This window comes from Eumetopias jubatus, unplaced genomic scaffold, assembly GCF_037043125.1.
Source record: "Eumetopias jubatus isolate StellerSeaLion01/CBP00866 unplaced genomic scaffold, mEumJub1_p1.0 scaffold_15, whole genome shotgun sequence".
NCBI classification, from domain to species: Eukaryota; Metazoa; Chordata; class Mammalia; order Carnivora; family Otariidae; genus Eumetopias; species Eumetopias jubatus.
In genome coordinates, this window is record NW_028274821.1 from 60,707,270 (window position 1) to 60,720,186 (window position 12,917).

Here is a 12,917-nt window from a genome sequence, read left to right on the forward strand (position 1 = left end):
TGCAGAGCCCCAGGGGAGCTGTTACTCCTCTATATTCTGTCATTTATTATGACAGTAAACACCTCATCCCATCCCCATTTGACCTTTCTCAGAAAGAACCGCTGTCTCGCAGGGAGGAGAAGTCATTTGCCACAGACAAATGAGAAATAGCTCATGACTTGTCTTGTGGTTTTGAGAGAAAGAAAATACAAACTTTTAACACTACCTGCTTTTAGATTTACAGAGAACATACATGTTTTTAAAGATCACTCTAGGGGGAATCTTCACTCTCCGGGGATTTCCTATTGGAATCCTCACAGTTACCAAGTTGAAAGGGAAGTGAATTTCATCTCAAAGCCCAAAAGAAAAAAAAAACTCTCCAAAGAAACAATCCATCTGTGGAATTAGTCAGCCTCAGACGTTCAAACTGAACAACACCTCGTTCCTGTTCACCGTCCCTGTTTTTCCTCTTCTGTACCTCTGCTGAATCACTGCCCCCTGCCTGATGCCTGGCCTGACATCCCCCCATCCCTGCATCCCGCCCATCCCTGCATCTCCCCCGCATCCTCGCCTCCATCCACTCAGCAGCAGCTACTGAATATCTTCTGTGTGCCAGGATCTGGGATGTGTAGATATACCCTCGACATCTCTCAAGGTGCAGCTCAAATGTCCCCTCTTCCAGGCAGCAAATGCTTTCCTGGTTCCTTACCGCCTACCCGGCAAAGTGGGAACTGCTCTCCCCTTTCTCTGAGTGCCCAGAGCACTTCACGACTTCTCTTTTACAGCCTGGTACTGTGTTCTACCAGTTTCTGTGCCTTCACTCTGTCAAGAGGAGAGTTGGGGTGTGCTCCGCACTGCAATGTCCCCCTCCAGGATACATAGGGCTGTCCCGGTTTGTGACCACTACCTACAATCCCCCTCTGTCTCTTTTTTATAATACTCCTTCTCTTCCAGGGCTAAAGTTGCTGCAGCTGATGGGTCCCCCGGGATCCCAATCCAGACCCTCACCCCTGTGAAACATACAGTAAAAATAGACAAAGATGCCCTCCTCCAGGACTACGGATTTCACATTTCCGAGAGCCTTCCCCTCACAGTGGTGGCCGTCACAGCAGGTAGGGGCTGACTGGGAAACAAGAAAGGAGTTTGGCTTTTCAGGAGGGGAGAAATAGCCCTGGATCTCTTCTCGTCTCTCTGTCCTAGAACATAATTTCGAAAATGCCACCCTAGGAAGTTAGAAAGGGCACATCTAATTCTGACCTAATTCTGTCTAGAGCTCTGTACCTTCCTTTGGTGCGGAGAGGGAGGAAGCCCCAAGTGCACCTGCTGATCGGAACCCCAGGCTCCTGCTGGCCTGGACCAGGGCTTTGCCCACCCGTGGCTCCCTGGCCAGTCTCAGGGCAGTGACGGTATTTGGATCAGCTGGCCCTCCTCTCTGAAACCCTGCATGCTCCGAGCTGGGGAGAGTTGCTGGCCAGAGAGTAATAGAACTTACTGATTTGTTTTCACTTGAGTCTTTGTAAAATATAGGCTCTCTCAGGGTGAAGAAGAGCATGCTGGAAATGTCTAGTGTTTGTTTTCATACATCAGCTATGTATTGATGTTAGATCTGGAACTAGTTAAAATCTACTGATTTCAGTTTACACACACACACACACACACACACACACACACACACACACACACACACACTGGAACTAGTTAAAATCTACTGATTTCAGTTTACACACACACACACACACACACACACCAGAGTTCTTTATAGATGAATGTAGTAGATTCACCGGCCAGCTCTGTTGATTCTGGGGGTTTCTGCTAGTTTTCTTTCCCAGGGCAGTCTCCTAATATCCCTTGAAGGTGATGGGACGATAGGTACATTATTCACATTTTGTAAACAGGAAAATAGATCCATGTGAACCCAAAGCGGGATGGGGGTGGGGGTGGGGAGGGGAGTGACCTGGTGCCCAGGGGACTGGATCAACCTGCCATTCATTTGTGTGGCTATGACATCTTGGGGTCTTGGCCCTCCTGGCATGAACACCAATTACTTCTCTGTCCAACAGGAAGCTCTGCTCATGGCAAGCTTTTCCCTGGTGATCAGATCCTCCAAATGAACAACGAGCCTGCCGAAAGCCTTTCCTGTGAACGAGCAGTCCATATACTGAGGTACTAAATTGCCTCCATCATCCGCAGAGTCACACAGATGATCACAGGGCAAAGATGGGTGACAGGAATAACATAATTGATCTCCCCATGGTTTTAGTAGGATCCCGTCTCCTTAAAGTGGCAGCCTTGTTTGAGAATTCCGTCTCAGTTACCGTGTGCTTCATCCGCCTAGAGAAGCGATGGGGGGCAAGGACAGGGTGCTCTATCTATCAACCCCCTGCTATGCTAGACCCCACGCTGGGCACGGCAGGCAGTGTAGTTAGGAATAATACATGGTAAGGATTTCTAGGGTTGTTGTAGCATATGCCAAAGACTGGACTAAACCGATGCCAAATTGTTAGTTCTTCTTTAACCCTTCTGAGAGCTCTCCTTAAATGCCTGGTTGGTGTATATGTAGTTTCTCTGCTTCTGCCTGTTGGCTTTGTGACTTGCGTCAACGCCTCACTTTCTGGATAGACTGGCATCTCCCTCAGAGCTGGCACACAGTGAGCGCTCAGTTGAATGAGCCAACAGTTGCTGACCCTGGTTTTATGACAGAAGAAGGTCAGCGATAGGAGTGAAGAGCGCTGACAGACATCGCGTCGGCACCTGTGGGCTTCGTCTTTCCAGTTTGTCACTCAACACTGTTTCGGTGACTTTAAATAAAGAGACACGAGAAATAGAGTTACATGAAAGCCAACTTGAAGATACTTACTATGCCTTTTTTGTGAGTGGTGTTGGGTGGCTTTCATTTCTGAGGGCCTCTCATGGGCAGCACACACTGAATGGTGAGGAACAGTGACAAAGCCAGAATGAGACGAAAATGCGGGATGCAGTCTTCGCCCTCAGGAGGCACACAGTCTTGCTGCGGAGAGACACACATACGTAGCTTACGATTTACAGAGACTCCATCAAAGTGTAGAAAATAGAATCCTTTCAGCCAAGCCCAGTATTGCTCCTGGATTGCCAGAGAATAAGTTGAGTGGGTGGGACAGCCCAGATAGGATTTGATGATTTCATTTCTACACAATGAAGCATGGTGATGGAAATCATGAAGTTTGCTTTCCCAGTTATTGGGGTGATTTTCTCAAAGATGATCAATGCCCACAAATTAAGTTTAGATTTTCAGTGATACTAATATTTCTGCCAGGCTAGATCAAACTCTGACTAACAAGCAAAATTATTCTCAGTTTAAAGCAGTAGGTCGGAATGTGGGTGTGTGGGTAACATCGAACCCAGCCTGTTTACTGAGCACCTTGTGTGGGAAAGGAGCCCTGTGGGGCAAAGGGACTGCACTCCCCACACGCTGCAGTCTGGGAGTGCAGGAATGACTCACGTGCACCCCTGTGAAGTTGAGGGAAGACATTGCATCAGGAAGCCAGAGGAAAGGGGCTGTTAACGTTACAGATTCCTCCAGCTTGTGGGGAAGTTGGGTTTGACAAAACAGAGGAGTCCAGAAGGATTTCAGGTGTACCTTTAATGCTGGGTAGAATTTGGCCCACAAAGGTGGAGGTGAAAGATGAACCAGGCAAAGAAGTGGTAAGTAGGAAATACTGGGTGGGGAGCGGGGAAGATGCTGACAAGGTCAGTTTGCCTGAGGCACCAGAGGCCTAGAGGAAAGTTCTGGGAAGTGAGGCCCACATGGTGAAGGGTCTTGAATGCTGACACAGCAAGTTCAGGTGTTAGTCTCCGTGTGGAATGGCGAGCCATTGAAGACTCTCAGCAGGGATGTGACTTGATGTGTGCTGTGCATCTGCGCTCTTTGTCATACACTGCATGTGCAAAATCCCAGGACTGCTTTTTTTTTTTTAAGCTTAGTTCCCACTGCCATTGCCACTTATAAAGGGAAAAATCCAAGCAAAACATGGCACAATGAAACTTCTCTAATCCCTCCTGATAACTGTGAGACCTAATGTCCTTTTAAGAGCAATTTATAACAACCTTGGTTTGTTGTAAATTATCTTGGGAAAGGCCTGTTCTTCTATAAAATGGAAAAGAGGCAATCCCTAGACACTTAGAAACCGCAAGTTGATTTTACCCATTTGAGGAAGCAACACACCAGCAGCGATTGGCCTAAATGTTCATATTGCAAGAAGTCAAATGAAATTATTTGCAAACAGCTTCTCTATGTAGCGATGGCAAAGGAAAAGGAAATATGAATTGATTTTTTTTCAGTTCTGTTCTCCAGTACAAAATGGAAGTTTGGCCAGCATCTGGTTGACTTTTGTCACTTTTGGAATCTAAGAGATAATAACAAGACAGAAATGTCTAGTATCTTGATATATGATTTGGCTCATTACACTGATTTTGTGTGCCCAAACACCACAAGCTGGTTGGCTTTTATCTGATAAATGCAATCCACATTCATTCATTCAATCTAGTGAAATGTTTAGCCTAAGTTGTCTGAAATAGCAACCTAAGTTATCTGTCTTATTGCTATGTTTTCTCTTAAAAATTTTTTTTTGGACATAAACCTAGCTAGTGATCATACAAACTGCATGAGTTCTCCATCATAAAGACTAAATTAAATCTAAGTGACTTAACTAAGTGGCTGCAGGTATAGACTAGATTGTAGAGGCAAGTGTCTAATAAAGATTCCCTCCATGGCGGGGGGGCACTCTGGGGCAGGTTCAGCTCCTCTGCGGACCCCTGCTTCCTTCAACGTCTTTCTCAATGTTGCTGAACCAAAAAAGCTGAAGCAAAAGAGGCTGCTTTGTAATCCTGCCAGTCTTTTTGACCCTGACACGCACACGCACACACGCACACGCACATCATCCAAAGTGATGAAATGGTTTTATTTTTATTCTTTTTTTTTTTTTCAGGGAAGCTGAAGACTCTCTTTCAATCACAGTTGTTCGCTGCACGTCGGTAAATCTCTTTCTATGTCCTGTTAGTTTTCTCTTTCTCGGCCTCGAGACTCCAAGTCCCCAGTGGGATAATCCCTCAGAGAATAAATAGGGAAGGCAAATGCAGAGGGAACAGCAGCCAGGACATGGGTGGGCAGGCCGTCAACGTTGCCTGAAGACAGCTGATGAGTCAGTGCTGTAGAGGAGACAGGTATGGATCAGTCCAGGCTTCCAGAACTTGTGGTCCAGCTAAGGAGACAGATCTGGGATTATGCAGAGCGGGACGATGACAAGGACACCAAACTACAAGTTTTAAGATAAATTTGTGTGTTATGACTCTGGGCAAGTCATTAACTTTCAGTTTTCATTTTTGTAAAACAGTGATGATGACAATAATTGTCTTGTCTCTCTAATGGGTCGTTATGAGGTGTTGGATGTGAAAGTGTCTTGTCAGCCCTGAGGTTCATCACAAGGCAAGGGTGTGGTGTAGATGATGCGCTGGGAGGAAATGGCAATCCCAAACACCACAGGCCAAGGAGCCCTTTCTCTGTGATCTAGGGGAAAGTATATAATCAAGTCCTAAGAGAAAGAACTACCAAGGAGGAAGAGTTGACAGAAAATTCTCATTCTGAGAGACTTTAATGCATACCTCTTAGCCTTGGGCACATAAAGATAAAAAAATAAATAGGGGCATGGAGAATTTCATTAATGCATTTAATAATCTAATCGACCACATACCACTCTATCAAAAAAACTCAATAAATTCCCCAAATAAGAAACTATATAAGTCTCTTTTCCAGAATATAATGAAATAGAAATTAATAACTACCAAAAACTTAATTAAAACTGTCCAGCCATTTGGAAATAAAAATGCAATCTCCCAAGTAAAATGGGGTCAGATAGAAAAGCAAAACTACCATTATAGACTAGTTAGAAGAAAATTTAAAATTAGAAGTGTCGGGGCACCTGGGTGTCTCAGTCAGTTGAGCAGCTGCCTTTGGCTCAGGTCACGATCCCAGGGTCCTGGGATCTAGTCTCACATTGGGCTCCCTGCTCAGCAGGAAGCCTGTTTCTCCCTCTCCCTCTGCTGCTCCCCCTGCTTGTGCTCTTGCTCTCTCTCTAATAAATAAATAAAATCTTTAAGAAAAATAAAATTATAAGTGTGCTTTTTGAAATTTATGTGCAGTCAAAGCTATACTCAGAGTAAAATGTATAGTCTTAGGTGATTTCATTATTGAATAAGGAAGTAGGTCAAGTGACTATTCAGTGCAAGAAGTTGGAAGAAAAGACTATAAAACATAAAGCAGAATAAAGAAAATGATAAAAGTTAAAATCTAAATGATGCTTTGGAAAACAAAAATTGTAAAGTTAATAAATCCCAGAGTCAGTTCTTTAAGGGAAAAAATAAGAAAAAAGGAAATCTTCAAGGAAAAGAAATAGGTGGACCCTATGTGAAGGAAAGTAGAATATTATGAAGGATGTAAACACTTTTTTTAATATAAAAAGAGATACAGACCATGTTCTTTAATGGGAAGACTGTTATAAATACATTGGTTATTCTCATTAATATATATTCTTACTCCAAATTCAAACTCCCGTTGGGACTTATATTTGAATTTTGGCAAAGTTTATTGAAGGGACACATCAAGAAAATCTTTTTTTTAAAGATTTTATTTTTTAAAAATTTTTATTGTTATGTTAATCACCATACATTACATCATTAGTTTTGGATGTAGTGTTCCATGATTCATTGTTTGTGCATAACACCTTAAAGATTTTATTTATTTATTTGTCAGAGAAAGAGCAAGAGAGCACAAGCAGGGGGAGTGGCAGGCAGAGGGAGAAGCAGCTCCCCACACCCCCAGCTGAACAAGGAGCTCAGTGCAGGGCTCCACCTGGGACCCTGGGATTATGACCTGAGTCAAAGGCAGACCCTTAACCAACTGAGCCGCCCAGGTATCCCTTATCAAGAAAATCTTAAAAAAAAAAAAAAGTAATGGAGCACCTGGGTGGCTCAGTCAGTTCAGTGGCCGACTCTTGATTTCAGCTCAGATCATGATCTCAGGGAGGTGGAATTGAGCCCTGTGTCGGGCTTTGTGCTCAGTGGGAGTCTGCTTGAGGATTCTCTTTCCCTCTCCCCTTACCCCCTGCTCGTTCTCTCTCTCTCAAATAAATAAATCTTTAAAAAATAAAAAAAATTTAAATTTAAAAATTTTAAGAAAGAGTAATGAGGATGGCCTTGATGTAACAGATTTTAAAACTAATAAAGCTAAAATAATTAAAACAGCATGATATTGATGAAATGGTTGCACATGTCAGTGTAATCAAATAGAAAGTCCTAGAATAGGTACTGATATAAGAATTTAGTATGTGAAAAATATGGCATCCCATTTTACTAGAAGAAAAGATGATCATTCACAAAATCATACTAGGACATTTCTTTAAGTATTTGGAAAAAAAGTCTCGTCACACCATTTGATGTAATAATAAATATAAAAATATTAAAATGTAGGTAATATGGATGAGTGTCTCTCTGGTCATAGGTTATAGAAAGAATTCCTAACTATATAGGGAGTGGGAGGAAGCACGATGAACAAACAGCTATTTGATTATGTGAGAAAATTTTATTTCTCTGGTCCAAAAACTTCAGAACATTAAAAAGCAAAGAAATTGTGGTCTCTTCTCATTTTTGACAAGTACTGTTTTTTGTTTTTATTTCTGGGAAATAGAATGGGGAAAAAAAACACCTAAATAGGATTAAGATGTTTACCATAAATATGACAGACCAAATGTTTTATGGATAAATAAACGGAGATTCTCCTAAACAGAATTTGTCTATGAAATAATGTGAAACCAATGTATAAAAAAAAGTATACTGAAAGCTAATCAGTATAAATGGTTGTGCAGGTGGTAAGAGATTCTTTTTATTTAGCTGATTAGCATCTCAATGGAGAACATCTTAATCTTAATTAGGTGGGGTTTTTTTTTTTCCCCTGCTGTTTTGAAGAAATGAAAGCAAAACACTTGTTAAGTAAATAAGAGGGAAACAGCTTATGGTTGCATCCTTTTAAAAATGAAAAGTGTAGGGAGAGGAAAATAAACATGTTCCAGTATGACTCCTGAGATTCCTCTGAGGTTCCTGAGCAGAGGAGGATGCAAATGTTGTGCTCTGGGGTTCCTGCAGGGAAAGCTGATATTGACCCATGTCCTGAGAAATGCCCTGAATGTTGTCCAGCCCACTCAGGCCTCTCATCAGCAGTTACATGATCATAAGATGAATGATCGAATGTGTCTTGCTTCAACAAGGATGCTCATCTTTGCCATAGCAGATTCTTTGAGTTCTCAAATGGCTTGAAATTGATGAAGAATTATAAAATCCAAAATTGGGGGGGGGGCGTGTTGGGGGCTTGGCTGGCTCACTCGGTGGGGCATGAGACTCTTAATCTCAGGGTTGTGAGTTTGAGCCCCATGTTGGGTATAGAGATTACTTTAAAAATCTTTAAAAAGTAAAATAAAGGGGCACCTGGGTGGCTCAGGTGTTAAGCGTCTGCCTTCGGCTCAGGTCCCGGTCCCAGGGTCCTGGGATCGAGCCCCGCATTGGGCTCCCTGCTCAGCGGGAAGCCTGCTTCTCCCTCTCCCACTCCCCCTGCTTGTGTTCCTGCTCTCGCTTTGTCTCTCTCTGTCAAATAAATAAATCTTTAAAAAAAACAAAGTAAAATCCGAAGTTGAAATAGTAATTACTGCTTCTGTAGGATGTAGAATTTTATGGGGAAAAATATATGTATATATATTCATTATATATAACATATATATGATATATGTATGTTATATATATTAGTTGTAGAGAGCTGTATTTAATTCATGGCTTATAGTATATTGTTATATTAATACCGATATTTAATGTCTTACTAAATCTTCACCAAAAGAAAATCCTACAAGGTAGATATATTTGTTATCCCCCTTTTACAGTTGAGGACACTGTGGCCTCACACGTCCATGGTCTCACATGCAGAAATCAGTGGAGCTGGGTTATTTTCCAGGTAGTCAGATTTCAGAACCCATAGTCAATAGCGTCATGCTAGTCTACCTCCTTAAACCCTGCTGTCTTTATTTTTTTAATTGTATTTTAAGACAGGGGCAGAGTGGGGGAGAGAGAGAGAGAGAATCTTGAGCAGACTACTCGCCCAGCACGGAGCCCGACGTGGGGCTCAGTCTCACCACCCTGAGATCACGAGCCGACATCAAGAGTCTGATGCTTAGCCAACTGAGCCACCCAGGCGCCCCAACCCTGCTGTCTTTATGAAATGACATTGGCCAATCTAGGGTGGAGAGTAGTGAAAAAGATATAGAACTTTTCCACTTGTCCCTTTCGATGCCCTTTTAAGCATTAACTTAGTTCAGCTAAAACATGTACAGAGAAAGTTTTTATCAGCTCAGGTCTACTCTCTGATGGATTAATTTAGAACCCAGGGAGAATCTAAATATCCTAGAATAATAAGAAGCTCACCTTCTTTAAAGAATCTCTTTTTAATATTAGATGGCTCAAGTGAGTGGTTTGCAACATGCTTAAATGCCAAGGTATACAGATAGCAGAGCTGCTGTTCAGGTATAAAAGTGTAGGACCCACGGTGGGGCCTGTGGATTGGGCATTTCTGTGACAGTGTGTGTATTCTTTCTCAAAGCATCTAGTTTCATGGTTGGGTGGTTCCAAATATGAGAGAGGCCCTCCTTCCCTGTGATTCCCACCAACTAGTGCTCGTCAGGGCAAGTCTACCTTGAATGAAATAGATTGGCAAAGGTTTGGAGCTGTGGCCTTCTCTTCTCCAGGCTCACTCCTGTTCCATCAACTCTTCATCATAAGATGCTTCTCTGAGTCTTCACTTCTGTTATAGCTCTCTGGACAGTTTCACGGTGACCTTCCCAAATGGTGGCACCCAGAAAGGAATACAGTTCCGCCTAGGGTCCACTGGTGAGAGGGTGAGAGAGTGCCCAGGGCACAGAGGGCGCACTTCTGATGCGCACTGAAAATGGTAGCGAGGCCCAAGATGGGGTTAAGATTTTAGGAGGCCTGGTCACGCTGTTGGCATGGGTGAAATTTGTGGTTGACCAAAAACCGAGGCTGGGTTCCAAATGAATCGCTTCCAAGACCCCATCCCATGCTGTGCAATTGATTTTTTTTTTTTTTTTTTTGATCCTCAGTGCCACATTTCACAGTAATCCCTGTCAGATCATGTTGCTTTGGCCCAGTGTTCTGGCATGCTGAGATTCGACAGTCAGGGAAGCACAGAACTGAAGGGCATGTTTGTGCAGTCATCGGCTGTGCTCATTCTCCCTTCCCGTCAGGGATCTATCTATTCCCACGCCTCCCCCACTTCCTCCATTACCCGGCCAGTGGCTTTTCTTTAGTCTGATCCAGCTCTGGGCCTCACTCTTGCAAGATTGCTGTCCCCAAGGGGAGAGAGAATAGCGGTTTCCCCCCCTACCCCCACCACACATTCTTTTTCTTTCTGCATCTCTCCCTGTTCTGCCCCTAGCTTCTCATTCCTTTGAGTCTTTAGGGTAGTGATGGTTGTAACTGTCACTTAGACCCCTCACTTTACTCTTTTCCCTTCAGCTCTTGACAGCCCTGCTCTCTTGTACCCTCTTATGCTTGTTGTTAGTGACTTTTTGGCCCCTGGCCCATAGCTGCCCCCGCCCCTCAAGTTTTCCACACACCTCTTTTAGATATCCAGTTCCTTTACCTTTCCTTCTGAATTTCTGCTGCCTGAGATCTGATGATACCTTGTAGCTCTGTGTCATTCACAGGTTTGGTAAGTACACTTTCTCTGACTTCATCTAAGGCATTGCTAACCATCATTGTTGGAGACTGAGCCAAAGGGAGCCTGAGTTGCTTAGTTAGAAATCAGGACAATTGTGAGCATAGGTCAACTAGTTTTGAATCCTCCTAATGGCTCTGCATCTGGCCTTCTCCACAGGGGGATTATAGGAGACCTTATCAAACACTTTACAAGAATGGAGGAATACTACTCTATCCACAGGACCCTGCCTTACCAATCTGGAATCCCATCTTCAAAAGAAAAATGAACTTGGTTGGCTCTGACTTGTTATTGGTAACTCCATATTGGTTATTAGTGATCAATGACTAAAAGCTCTCTGACCACCTCTTATCTTGAATTTTGCCAAGAAATAATGACAAGCTTACCAATATGTGTTTTCCTTAATCTTCCATGTTCATTTTCTGGGAAATTTGATACTTAACCATCTTTAGTCTCCTAATATTTCTTCCATTTTCTCTTCTGTGGATGATGCCAACTGTTACGTATGATAGTCTACCAGCCCCTAGATTTACTGGTATAGGTGTCTTGAGCTCATTCAAAGCAGGCTGATAGTTTTATCATCAGTTTTGTGTTGTAACTTTCTTTTCTCCCTTATTCTGTTTCTTCTGACTAAAAAATCATTCTGCTTGAAGAAGAAAGCAAATTGAGGTTAAGTAATTTCTGGAGTTGAGAGATTACCACACAGGTATACCTCTTCCCTGGAAACATTGTTATTTCCCCTTCTCCTTTTACTAAATTTTTAAAAAGCAAACTATGTATTTGAGATACGGAATCATAGTAATGAACCTTGTTACACCAAGGCTCTAGTTACTTGTAAGATCAAACTTATCTTGCATTAAAATTTCAGGGTCACTTCTTCACTTCAGGTGCTTAATGGCATTGGTCTGTTGATATGTGAGGCTATGAGCATTGTTTCCTGTAGCTTCTCTGATTGTTATATCTGTCTTCCATCAGCTACATAAAATGTGGTTCAGAGCTCCATCTTGAGACTCTTAACACATGTACCTTTCTAGAGCCTGGCCTAAAGGACTATCCAGACCAAGAAATGTAGCATGCCAGGCTGGGAATAACATATCAAGATTCCATCCAGGAAGATCACATCCTGTTGGTCTAGATCATGCAAGTTGCTGTTCATTGTGTCACAATTTAATCTCCTAGGGTCTAGGCAAGGGGCTTCATCACATACTCATGCCAACCTGTGATGACTCTTTCTACCTCTGAGGAAAGAGGGTACCACCCAAAAGATGAGAAGAGCAAAGAGGGGCCAAGGATAAATCAAAGGGGTCAGAGCTTCAGGGAGCCCTGGAGTTATTCGGATCCAACTCTCACATGGTACATAGGAAAACTAAAGGCCAAAGAGGACCGATAACTTGGCCAAAGTCACACAGAGTTATTTTGTTTTGTTTTACACACACACACGTGCACACACACACACACATACACAAAAACTGGTTTTCTTCCATAAGAATTTGTGTTTGAGGTAGTTCTCACAACTGTTGAGTAGCAGAACTTTTGTCTTGTTGTTCATAAGCCAGTTCTTGTCTTTGTTATACACAACCATTTTGCTATCATATTGAATCTTCAACTCTTCTCAGACACATAAGAACGTTGTCTGGGTTGGGATCCCTAGATATTATGAAAAGAGATCTCTAATGGGATGCTGTCCTCTGTAGGTTTTAACTGAGGTCTCAACAGCTGTCAGGGTTTGTGCTTTTGTTTTTAAGAGATGAGGAGATGTGTAATGGCTTTTACAAAAGTCCGGTTCTAAAATGTGTCATGTTAATGTTTTGCAGGGAGTTCCCAAGTCATCCTTCCTGACGGAGGAGAAGAGAGCCAGGCTAAAGACCAACCCCGTGAAGGTGCACTTCGCTGAGGAAGTGCTTGTCAGTGGACACAGCCAGGTGCGTCACTAGTCAGGGGCTTGAAATCACTCTCCATGAAGTCGGCGAGCCGCCTCCTGGCACCTACCTCTTTGAGACTCTGGATTCTTGCAGCACAGAGAGGATACCGAGGGAGTGCAGTAGGTTTGCTAGAGGGTCTGAGCACCCTCCGTGAGGTGCTGGCAGACCGTGGACAGGGAGAGCCAGGGAGAGAAGCACGGGGTGTGGCTGTC

The 12,917-nt window shown here is 43.1% G+C and overlaps 1 protein-coding gene across 2 annotated transcripts in view; it reads left to right on the top strand.

The window, feature by feature from the left end:
• The window catches only part of FRMPD1 (FERM and PDZ domain containing 1), a 48,836-nt gene that overhangs the window by 12,992 nt on the left and 22,927 nt on the right, over positions 1–12,917 (top strand). Inside the window, exons 2-6 of one of the 2 annotated variants that reach the window (XM_088018943.1) lie at positions 934–1,091; positions 2,040–2,142; positions 4,944–4,989; positions 10,943–11,077; positions 12,598–12,705. In XM_088018943.1, coding sequence (XP_087875069.1) covers positions 934–1,091; positions 2,040–2,142; positions 4,944–4,989; positions 10,943–11,077; positions 12,598–12,705 — 550 coding nt within the window. The remainder of the gene's footprint in view (positions 1–933; positions 1,092–2,039; positions 2,143–4,943; positions 4,990–10,942; positions 11,078–12,597; positions 12,706–12,917) is intronic. The other variant, XM_028108859.2, reaches the window with a different exon arrangement.